This window comes from Eupeodes corollae, chromosome 1 (genome assembly GCF_945859685.1).
Source record: "Eupeodes corollae chromosome 1, idEupCoro1.1, whole genome shotgun sequence".
NCBI classification, from domain to species: domain Eukaryota; kingdom Metazoa; phylum Arthropoda; class Insecta; order Diptera; family Syrphidae; genus Eupeodes; species Eupeodes corollae.
The window spans coordinates 543,533-555,197 of record NC_079147.1 but is presented as its reverse complement, the minus strand read 5'-3'; the positions used below and the strand labels follow the sequence as shown (position 1 = coordinate 555,197).

Below are 11,665 nucleotides of genomic sequence, written 5' to 3'. Positions count from 1 at the left end.
TATCAGAATTAGTATCGATTAGTACTTTGTTTCTGGTAAAAGCATGCAACTTAAGCTGAAAACAATATAATATGAATGCACAATGGAAACGAATATGATCAAACCTTAATGACCATCGTATATTCTATTCCTTAATGCTACTAGAGCTTCCGTAGATTTAGCGAAAATATGGAGAAACTTTTGAACTTGATTTTTGTATTTTGTTTACTAAATCAAACTTTATAATAAAAGATTTCTTTAGTTACATTGAAAATAAAAGTTGGTAATGCCTAGAAACAATAGATGGCGTTTTAGAATTAATTTTTATTTTTGTCAGTAGTTCCACAAGGGAAAGATCTTAGTAGAGATGATTTTAGGCTACGACCATTGCATTTAATTGAAGTTGAGAAGTTAAATTAATTAAAATATTATTGGAAAACATTTATTTCTTAAAATAAAATGTCTTAATTTTTTTATGAATGTTGACTTACAAGGGCATTTGAAAATATACGATTTGGGATACTAATAACTGTGGAGGAACTAGGCCTAAGACTTTCAAAAAGTAGCACAAAAATGCTTACTAGTGCAAAGGAAAGGTATTTATAGTTAATTGTTATTGCCTGCAACTTTCAGCAACTGCGAACAATTTTAAGTTATAAAAACTTAAGGTGATTAATAGGTTCCATATGAAAAAGGAAATAACTGCTTTTTGAACTACTTAAATTAAAATTAATAAGTGAATTAATAACTAACAATTATTTATGTTATGTCAAATTGATATTTAGTTTTTTAATAAATTTCCAATTAATACGAATATCGATTGGCTGACTCTGTAAGTACCAGCAAATTTCGCTCATGTAAATCTTTACTAGTAGTTCTCAACGACAAAAGAAATAAAAGCAAATGCAAATGAAGAGAAATAGAAAACAAAACTCAAAATGACAGAAAGAAACACTTCGATGAGAAGGAGATTATTAAATGGTATTTTTTTTAAAGTTTAAAATCTCTATTTTAATTTCTAAACCGCAATTAAATTCCTAGGAGGATCTTCCAACAAAGATGATACCGATGAGGAAGCCCTGATATCTCTGGAAAAGCTGGACCGCGCCTCCCCAGATCTCTGGCCAGAAAAAAGTAAAGTTGTGTTTTGTGTATTATGTCCTCTTTTTCGTTGACATTCTTTTGCTGAATCGATTCTCGAAATCAAATCACTAAACTTTAATTCAAAACTTCATAACGACCTCAATCTCGCAAATTTTTCGTATGCGTATTTTCTGAAGCTTTTCTTAACTTCTTCCCAGTTCCAGGAATCACAGATTTTATAGCCATGAGTGAAACCCCAATCCATACATCTTCCTCAAGTTGGTCAAAAGGGCTCTCACAAGAAGATATTCTGGCGATGCACGGTAAATCGCTTTGAAGAAAATCAACAAATTAATTTATAACGAATTTGTGATTTGCAGAGTTAGGTGTTTACTCCACGAATGGACTGATCATGGAAATCAAGAAGTTGTACGATGAAGCATATCAACTTGGAGTGGTAGAAGCCAAAGAGATGACCCGTGGCAAATATCTGGGAATCTTCAACAACGTTAAAAAGAAATCATCTCCATAACCGAGTTGTACTTATGCTAATAGACTTTTTGGTTCTCAGACTTTTTAGACAGTAAGAATCTGTAAAAACTTCTTAGGCAAACAATAAAACACGAACAACTTTTCTTATCGATAACTTTCATTATTTAAATAAAGTTTTTTGAGTTGCCTTAAGATTTAATTTAAGGGACCGTCCATCTGGAATTGAATGAGAATAACAACAAACGTTACTGCTGAAAAGACTATCTAGAAAGTATGAAATCATTTTTTAAACTTTTTTTTGGATTTTAGAAAGAACAAACCCCTCCCAGAGTGTTAACATTTATTGCAATAATGTCTCCAGCTGAAAATTGTATTCGTTTGTGGAGGAGATCTAGGGAAAGACCTTTAATGATTGTGTTCAGGTGTGGACTGCTATCACTCTCAGCATACTGTGGTAGTTGTATGATAAAGTTACGTTCCTGAAATAATAAAATTTGGTAAGTTTCAATACGATAATTATTATTATTCCTTTATTTCATTAAACCAACATTTTTACAATTTGAGAATCAAAATAATATATGGACATAAAATAATACAATAAATAGTTGGTAGGTTTTCATTAGCTTTCTGTTTATACAACAAAATATAATTTGTTGTTTTACATTTGCCGAAACAGAAAAAAATAAATGATCTTTGGATAACTATTGATTTTTAGGTTTAGATAAGTTTTCATAAATTCATTTTAGAAATTTGTAAATTTAATATTTTAGGAAAACAGAATTAAAAATAAAATACAAAGTTGAAATCTTCTTCGATAATTTAAAGCATGGTCACAGAACATGAAGAGATTTGTCCACCCAACGGCCCCGCTCATTACACCAAATATTTTTCCTCTAGAGAGGACACTATGTTGAAAATAGAGCCTTCGAATTTCTTGTAGTATCGGACAAAAAGCTATGAAATGGTAAATATCGTCACGCTCAATTCTGTTACAATAATTGCAAAGGAGAGTTAGATCTAATCGATGCGGAATATAATTCAAGTTCAATTTTTCAACCCTTGCTCTGAAAATTGTACCTATAGCTCTCGCAGAAAGTCTATTATTGAAATAATTTTTCGTATTAGTATTTAAAGAGTGGCTTAGATTTCTATATATTTCTTTTGTTGATGATGATGATGCTCTATTTAGATTTTTTTTTATATTCACAAGCACTCAGGGGTTATTATTACCCTTTATATGTTTATATTTAAACACAGTGCGAGCGTTAGGTAAATAGGAAAGGATTTAAAAGGAGATACCGGTGCACATTAGTCTTAAAGTTCTAAACATGAAAATGAGAGTTAGTCACATCATTCCACATTCTCGGTGTGCGATATAAGAAAGAATCTCTTTACTTTACAGTACGTCCGAAATTGAGCTCAGGGGTAAACTGATGTGCATTCCTGGAAGTGCGAGTATTACGGCTGAATTGTTTAAGGGGGTGGAATGCAAGTGGCTAATTCGACAGAACATTGTTTGTAAAAATATCTATAAAACAACGAAAGGCATGAAACATTGCGGCGGTGTTCTAGCGATGTAAATGTTTCGATTATAGTTCTGTCGCCTATCATTTTTAAAGCCCTTTTTTGTATTCTATCTAAGAGATTTAAACTTGTTTTAGTGGTACCTGCCCAGATATGCGAATTATATTCAAGCTTTGGTCGGATGAAGACTTTGTAAATTACAGCCAGATCAGAAGGGGTGAAAAATTTCTTGCACCGTCGGTTAATCCTAAGAACCTGGCAGCATTTTTGGCAATATCAAATATATGATCGTTTCATAAAAGGTGATCTGTGATACACAAACCAAGCACTGACAGTTGATTAGTTTCTTGGATGCAAGTTCCCCTCATGGATACTGGCATCGGCGGCGTGTTACGCTTTAACGACAGCATTGAGTTTTCGAAGCATTAAATTCTATACGGTTTTTGATTCCCCAATGTGCAATGCTATCAAGATCAGAATTTAACGAGCTTATCATACTCTGTCGTTGAATTCCACATCCGAAGAACAAGGTTGTGAATCTAGAAACGAATATGAAAAGCTGAGTGTACTGTCGTCGGCGAAACAGTTTAATGAATTAGAAGTGGCAAACAAAAGATCATTTATGAATATAAGGAAGAGAGTCGGAGACAAAACAGAGCCCTGACAGCATTTATTTTATGAATTTCAGACTTGAAAGCATCCAATACAACTTGTATTGAACGGTTAGATAGGTAATTTCTAATCTAACGAAGAAGAGATTCATCAATACCAAAAGCACGCATATTCGATAAGAGAGCTTGGTGCAAAACTCTATCAAATGCTTTTGAAATATCAAGTGCAACAATCTTACTTTCTCTAAAACGATGTTAAGATTTGTTCCACTGTTCGGTGAGATGAACCATGAGAACACCAGTGGACCTATTGGACAGATGGAAAAGCTTACGCAGTGGTTTGCCAGCGTTGAAGAACACCTCTTCAGAACAATAGGGGGAGTACTATCCGGGCCAGCGGATTTGTGTATGTCAAGGTCTTTCAGTACTCTTGCGACTGCACGAGTGCGAAAGAAGATTCGTCCCATAGAATCATTTACGCTCTCAAGAACAGGAGGACTCATGACACTTTCCAGTAGCGTCGAATGAACAGCAAACTGTTGTGCAAGCAAATTGGCTTTATCAATCGAGCTTAAATAGGGAGTGTCATTGTGGACTAGCGTTGGAACCGAGGATAACGTGGTGTTTAGTACGTTTTTTACAAATGACCAGAAATTTGTACTACCTTTGGGATATTGTAGTATTTTTTGCCTTACTTTCTGATCATGCGAAAATTTGGTTCGTCGAATATGACCATTACAGGTCTTTCTAGCTTGTTTAAACTTATTCCGGTTTTCCTCAGTCGGGTTGGCTTTAAAACAACGGAAACTTACACCTCTTTACAGCTCGAATCTTATGGGTTTGTTAGATTTCATCCTATTCGGGATACAATTTCTCACTCCACACGTCACTATCGAGGAAGTATAGTGAACAGTTAAAGTTCCTTAAGAATTCATTGAGACCGTCCCAGTTGGCTATCTCATATTGCCAAACGGTTCTCATAGGATTTTTTTTTACTGTTTTTGTTTGACATGAGAATTTTGCAGATACGATACAATGGTCTGATCTCTGATGTGCCTAGAGGCGGTAATACATTGATTGTGAATTTATCAGGGTCATAGGTAAGAAACAAGTCTAGGGTGTTGCCAGATTGGCCTGCAACGTCAGGTATTCGAGTTGGCTCATCGACAAGCTGAGTTAATTGATTTAACACCTTCCGGTGTTGACTGGCCAGAATAACGAAGCCAAGAGGAATTGTGTACATTGAAATCGCCCGAAATGACAATTTCAGTCTGAGGATAATGGGCAACAATTCTTTGAATGGAGTCAGACAGAGCATCAAATTCGTTAAAAGTTAAATTTCTGTCCAGATTTGGACTTCAATATAAAAAACATGCGTGGATGATTTGCTTATTTACCGTAAATTTTAATCACATGAAATTGAAGGTTGTGTTAGAGCACAAACACGGCTAATCCATGATGAGGAAAATATAATGGCACTAAGTTATACCCATTCAGATTAAATTTCGAATGATCTTCACCTATTTGAGTTTCTCTCAATGCCAAAACAGCTTGCCTGTTTGATGCAATGTGGACATATGTGACATAGAAGTTCTTTCTTAAACCACGAATGTTGCTAAATTCCACCCTGAATTCTAATGTTCTAAACTAATTAAACACAATTCGGACAATTACCTATGTTGAAGATATCTATTTTCATCGACTTTTGCGATAACATTCGAAAAGATATCTTGCCAGTTATCTATGTTAAACTCGTTCAGTTCAAGAGAAACATTATGCAATCGGGCAAGTAGAATCCATTCCTTAAATGGCGATGCTTCTGTTCGCAAAAGAACTTTCATGATAGATTCGTGAAGATTCGAACTTGGTTTACTGATTACTCTTGTTATAAAATCTGCATGTAATTTCAAATTTTTAATATAAATCGGCGCAATTCCAGACTCAACATGAATTGCGTAGGTTGGAGTCGAATTAGGTAACCGAAATAATCTTTTCAAAAAAGGCGTTGTATCAACTCAAATTCCTCAAAACGCATGTGACCAAAAGAATTGAATACCGTAAGACAAGCAAGTGTTAATGGTTGCTTGGAAAACTAGGTATTTAGATCCTAAGTCTATGTTTTTGTTTTTGTTTGAGAAGGGAGATGGCCACATTATGTAGAGAGCTACTTTAGCTACTTTAGGTTTTTTAACTTTAAAGCTACCGTCAGCAGACATCAACACTCCTAGTTATTTAAATTCCTGTACTATTTCAATAGGTTGGCTTATTCGAAAACAGTGTTTGAAGGGAAAAACCTACAAAAATTTTCAAGACTTCCTAGGCTGCTCAGCAAAAATGATCAGTAACGCCTTAAAATGGCAAAATAAACCGAAACGCAAGGCCCAAAAAGGATGACTACTGAAATAACTGACAGAAAAATTGTTCAGTTAGTAAAACAGAACGCTTCCATAGGCTCTAGGAAAATAACAAATGGATTTTAACTGCCTGTTAGCGCTGTCACAATGCGAAGACGTCTTTTAAAAGCGAAGTTACCAGCCATAAGTCCTCGCAAGGTACCATTCTTGACGAAAAGGCATGTGGCAAAGAGAATGGAGTTTGTTAAAGCGCCTAGAGATTAGGCAAAAGAGAAATAGAGGAATGTTCTGTGGAGCGATGAAAGGAAAGTCGTCCTTTTTGGGTCAAAGGGTCGTCGAAAATATGTGAGAATACCCTAAAATGCAGCAAACGATCCACGGTACACTATAAAAACAGTGAAGCATGGTGGAGGAAAAATTATGATATGGGCTTGGTTTTCATATTACTCGGTCGGGTCCATCAGGGGTGTAAGGGATGCAACCGAGTATGTGAAAATTCTCGAGGAGGTTATGTTACTCTATGCTTAAGAGGAAATGCCGATGGTTTGGGTATACCAACGAGACTATGGCCCAAAGCATACGTCAAAAAAGACAAAATCATGGTTTGCGCAGAAGAAATTATCCGTTATGGAGTAGCTTAACCCCATCGTAAATTTGTGGGGGGATGTTAAGAACGCAGTTCATAAAGCAAAATCCAAGAATTCGAAAGAATTGTGGGAAGCAGTGCGTCATTCGTGGAACGCAATACCAGTCGAGAGTTGTTAGGTTTTAGTGGACTCGACGCCACGTAGATGAAAAGCAGTCATAAAAAACAATGGATATGCAACTAATTGTAACCTATCATTATTTGTACACTTTCATATAACTTATTACAATTTTTCCTACTTCTTACGTAATAGATCTAGTACTTTGGTATGCACTGCTATTTTTATGAACAGCCATATATTTAAAAAACGGCTTTTACTGTGACAAAGCTAACAGTCAAAAATGGATAGTACTTATTTTCTGTTATTATGAATAAAATATTTTAGTTTGTTATTAGAAGTTTAATGAAATATATTATAACTTTGATATAGAAGGCCTTTTTGTTTTATTTGGAGAGCACTGCCATTTTTATGAACAGAACTGTATCTAAAGCTACAGAACGGGCTGTCGTTTTCCAGGGTTCGTTAATGGTTCATTTGCAAAATAACCGTGCAAATACCAATTTTTATTCTTCATCATTTCAATTTTGAGAGCGTCCATTGAGTCTTTTTTAGTATAATTGTTTATTAGCAGCTTCTTAAAAGCTATCTGATGATTACAGTTTTTTTTTAGCTGCTAGCTGCGAAATTTTATATTGGAATTACGTATGAGTTCATTAATTATTTGGATATTTTTTAAATTTGGAGTTTCTAAGATTTCTATTAAGTATTTTTAAGTTTTTTGAAATTGCAAACAATTGTTTTTTTTTTTTGTTTCGGTACAGTTTTATAACAAATGTTGTAAATTGGGTGTTACGTTACATGAGGAGCATATGGGAGGGTTTAGTTTTTTGTCCCGCCAATGGTGACCTACTAGTCTGTGGGACCGGGTGTGCGAAAAAATGCGAATAACTTACTTGTCCGTTATTGTTTTTTGTCAAATTTGACTTTAATATCATTGTTTCATTGTCAAGGAGCATTTTAAAACAAAAAACACAAAATATTAGTAATACATTTCGAAAAATCTTCATTTCACCATTGTTCAAAGTCAAATTTACGTCACCAATAGCGGGTTAAGAAGGTGTTCGAGTGTGATTGAAGTGTTTCCAAGTCTTAAGCAAAGAAAATTAGTAATTTGCGTTTTTAGAATGTTTGGGAGATCTATCGCTGTTGATTTTCTTATAATGGTGATGGTACTAGCTCCAATCGTTTAGCTGTTTCGTCTTCATTAAATTTGGTATGAAATTGGTTGTCACGTTTAGTAAAGATGTTAAAATTGTATATGGGTGAATCTTTCGTTGTTCTAGCTGATCGGTCTGCTTCTGTCTTGCCACATATACCAGTATGGCAGGGAACCTACATACATTAATTTTATGCTTGGTAACTTAATGATATGGTCCCTTATTTCCGATATTAGGTCATCGTTGTTATTTGGATTGGGTATAGCTTGCAAAACGGATATACTGTCTGCGCAGATCATAGTATTTCCGCGAATCTTTGTCGCTGTTGTAATGGCCTGCAGGATAACAAACTCTTTAGCCGCAAAAATAGATGAGAAACTTGGTAAGATCCCATGCCTAAGAATGTATCCGTCTTCTCGTGTTACTGGGAATGACGTATTTTCATGTGTCTTTGAGCCGTTAGTGACATAGAACTTCCATCCTTCATGTTCACGTTTTGATTTCAGTGAACAGTGCTCAGTAAACGGATTGATTGGTGTTGTTTTTCTGTATTGAGATAGTGTCATATCAACCGATTTGCGTTTGATATGCCAAGGAGGATATGTGGGTTTGAAGTAATAATCCTGTTTTGTTAGAAGTTGTAGTTGACTGGTTTTGGTAGTACTAGTTTAAGTGTGGATGGAATTCGTTTCATGTATTTTTGGTTTATTTTCTGTGCAATATCGGCATCATTTACTGAGTTACTGGAGAAGACTAGTTTTGGGGCTAACTTCAATGTTAGTTCTACAACTCGATGTTCTATGGTTGGAAGTCCAGCCTCGGCCAGCAAGTTTTGTATCAGTGTTGTTGGGAAGACATTAAGTCATCGTCTTTCTGCTTGATCGTATGGTGGTTTAGTAATATTTAGTGTAGATATATATTCCAAAATTATTTTTAGTGTTTGAGAAAGAGTATTTATGTATGTGTACATATGTTGCTCAAATGAAAAAAATTTATAGATCCAAGGCCGGCAGCAAATTTTGGGAGTGGAGCGATATATCAGATTCAACCGTCTGGCAGGTATTTTTTTCAGTTTTTGTCGGGGATGAGCATTTAAAAATGTTCGATTAACTTTTAGGGCCGAAATGATAAGCATATAAGTGGTATTAAAACATTTTCAGCCATGCTTGTCAGACGCATTCTTACCATTCGCTTTTTTTCTATAAGCGATAACCAAAAAAATGGTATATGAAAATATCAGGAACCTTCTCCTATATTCAAAAATGTTTTTCCAAGACGTTTTGGTCGGAGACTTATGCTTGCCAAACGAAAACAAACTTTTCAAGTACAAGTACGAACTCCTTCATAATTAGTTAACACACAAAATTGGTACAAATAACCATAACACCTTACGGTTATAAGAAAACTAAGCCTTTAAATCATAAGTCAGTGACGAATAAAACTGATAAACGAGGCAAATAGCTGATTAAAGAGGTTGAGTCCTTTATAATAATGGACTTTTATTGTAAGTAGGTAAAAACCTTAGGTTGGCTAAAGCTAAAATTAAAATTTAAGGATTTTTAATGTTAAGCTGACCATTTCTCAAGACTTACCAATATTTCACAAGAAGTACAAATCCAACAGCATACAAGTAAAACAAGTCCCCGCAACAGCAAGAACAGAAGGCAAACTAAAATAGGTTTTAAAAATTGTTGTGGTGAATTTAATATCTAATTCAAAATTTAACACTCGTCTTTATAAAATATTTAAGGACTTTAGGCAGTCACTTCAAAATTTGTTCTAACTTTTAACTTTTGTAATTGAGTAAAATTTAATAATTTATCAAATTATTATTTAAAATGAAAAAGATGGATTCAAGGCAATGTTCTTTAATTTTAGCGGATATGTGACAAGTTAATTATATATCTGTTCCAGGAGGGCAGTTGTATGCATGGTTTTTTAAGTAAAATGTTTTAAAACTATTTTAGCGTAGCTAATGTGCAAACAATTATTTTAACTTCAATTGAAAACTGAACTGTTAACTGATTTTGTTAAAAACTTATTATGCATACATTCTTTCAATTATTCAAAAGTATAGTAAAAAAACAAATAAACATTCCGTACCGGTTTTGTAAAAATGAGTTGTTCCGGTTTCAAAACTCCGATAAGCCCAGTATGCGGTAAAAGTTATATCACAATACATTTTCAACAGCACTCCAACTAGAGAATATTCACACAGATCTTCAATCATCTTAACGGCCATCCAAATCTCATTGCGAATTTGACCAATTGTATTCAAAACTTGCGCACTATTCTGTTTAGACATCCAGTGGGTGTTCTGTGCAGTACGACTTTCAGTTTTAATTGTAGTCACTGCAAAGCTTAAGTCATGTTCCATACTATTTGTCAAAATCACAAAAAATATGAACTCGAATAATTTTGTCTTTAAAGTAATATCCGAGTAAACATTAAAGCTCCATCTCATCCAAGTAAGCCCATCCAAATGCAAGATCCATGACAAAATCAAGAGCTCCAAGAATTCCAAGCATATAAAAAAGTAAATTCGGAAAGCCTTGCATTCAACTTTCGGAACATCGCGATAATATTCGAATAATGAGTTTTTATGAATTTTTTCGAAGTGCAAAAGAATTTTATCGAACTTATCGACTTTATATGACGTTTCTAAGAGTATAACAATGTGTACGATCCACAAAACCAAAAGACTAGATATGTTCACAATTCGTGAAAGTTCGCTATCACTTTGGAATACTGATTGCTCTGCATTCCAGAGTCGCATAAAGGGCACAGATGCAACTATCAAGAAAACTACTGATATTTGCAATGTTCTCAAGCTTAATTTCATTGGAATTAAACCAATTATTGTCATAAACTTTCTTAGTAAACGAATCAGACGCAAGCAATCTAAATAGAAAGTCATTATACTTTTGTTTGGTTTAAACTTTTGAAATTACTTGGCTAATTGCCTTTCAGGTAAATCCAGCCTTAATGAAACCGAGTAGATACTAATATGTTAATAAGTTTAATTCTATTATTGTAAGACATTTATCTAGGACCTGCATCGTCCTAGTTTAGATTGAGGACTGATGTTATCTCTTACTGTTGTCCTCTGTCGTTGCAAGTAATTCATCGATTTTTTCTCGGGGTGGCAGAATATGACACTTTATGCATTAATTTCTTAAAATTAAAAATTCAAAAACTGAATTGTTATATTATCAACCAAAATATCTTTCATTGATGTAAAATGATAAAATTAATTAATATGACTGAAAAACAGTTATACTTTTTTTAAATTAAACTAAAACAAATAAACTTTACGAGCGTTTCGATCGTACTTGTTCATATAAGTAATGCTTTTGGCTTGAAGTTTTAAAGTTAGTCTTTAAATATGAAATATTATAATATTTTTGATTTTATGTAACCTTTGATTTTGTGTGTTTTTAAGTTTAAACCATTATTATTATACTTCTTTTACAGCCTTATTATTTACTTGCTTCAGAAATAGTGCTATCCAAAACTTATTGTATTTCGGATCTAAGTTTAGAACATAAGTAGACCTACTGAAAACGAGTAAACCAAATGAGCTGTGCACAATAAAATCATAATTATAATTTTAACAAGCATCTACTATACATACATAATATTTCGATTTGCTTTGCTTTTAATTGATTGCTTGTTTTATTTTATAATATTTTAATTGATCAACTAAAAGGAAACAAAATTAAAAACTGCAAAAAAGCTATCGGAAATAATTGTTGACT

The 11,665-nt window shown here is 33.8% G+C and overlaps 2 protein-coding genes across 3 annotated transcripts; one reads left to right on the top strand and one right to left on the bottom strand.

The window, feature by feature from the left end:
• Positions 1–804: 804 nt before the first annotated feature.
• Positions 805–1,701, top strand: LOC129939813 (protein lin-52 homolog). Its single transcript, XM_056047973.1, has 4 exons — positions 805–960; positions 1,021–1,113; positions 1,281–1,385; positions 1,443–1,701. Exons 1-4 carry the CDS (start codon positions 918–920, stop codon positions 1,592–1,594), a joined length of 393 nt encoding a protein of 130 aa, XP_055903948.1. The 5' UTR covers positions 805–917; the 3' UTR covers positions 1,595–1,701.
• A 4-nt stretch (positions 1,702–1,705) lies between these two features.
• LOC129939811 (putative gustatory receptor 98a) lies at positions 1,706–11,038 on the bottom strand. Of its 2 annotated transcripts, none has more exons than XM_056047970.1 (4): positions 10,011–11,020; positions 9,500–9,576; positions 1,875–2,033; positions 1,706–1,818 (listed from the first exon to the last, which is right to left on the bottom strand). In XM_056047970.1, the coding sequence occupies exons 1-4, from the start codon at positions 10,822–10,824 to the stop codon at positions 1,750–1,752; spliced, it is 1,119 nt and encodes a 372-aa protein (XP_055903945.1). In that variant the 5' UTR covers positions 10,825–11,020; the 3' UTR covers positions 1,706–1,749. The 2 variants fall into 2 exon arrangements, with proteins under 2 accessions (XP_055903945.1, XP_055903946.1); XM_056047971.1 differs by having other exon boundaries at positions 1,717–1,814; positions 10,011–11,038.
• Positions 11,039–11,665: the final 627 nt, after the last annotated feature.

What these genes read in the sequence shown, in the direction of transcription:
- LOC129939813 (XM_056047973.1), top strand. Translation starts at nt 918, where the DNA reads ATGACAGAAAGAAACACTTCGATGAGAAGGAGATTATTAAATG. An exon ending in AGATCTCTGGCCAGAAAAAA is followed by an intron (nt 1,114 to 1,280) that starts GTAAAGTTGTGT and finishes ACTTCTTCCCAG; the next exon opens with TTCCAGGAATCACAGATTTT. An exon ending in AGATATTCTGGCGATGCACG is followed by an intron (nt 1,386 to 1,442) that starts GTAAATCGCTTT and finishes TGTGATTTGCAG; the next exon opens with AGTTAGGTGTTTACTCCACG.
- LOC129939811 (XM_056047970.1), bottom strand. Translation starts at nt 10,824, where the DNA reads ATGACTTTCTATTTAGATTGCTTGCGTCTGATTCGTTTACTAAGAAAG. An exon ending in AACTCATTTTTACAAAACCG is followed by an intron (nt 9,577 to 10,010) that starts GTACGGAATGTT and finishes AACCTATTTTAG; the next exon opens with TTTGCCTTCTGTTCTTGCTG. An exon ending in GTACTTCTTGTGAAATATTG is followed by an intron (nt 2,034 to 9,499) that starts GTAAGTCTTGAG and finishes TTATTATTTCAG; the next exon opens with GAACGTAACTTTATCATACA.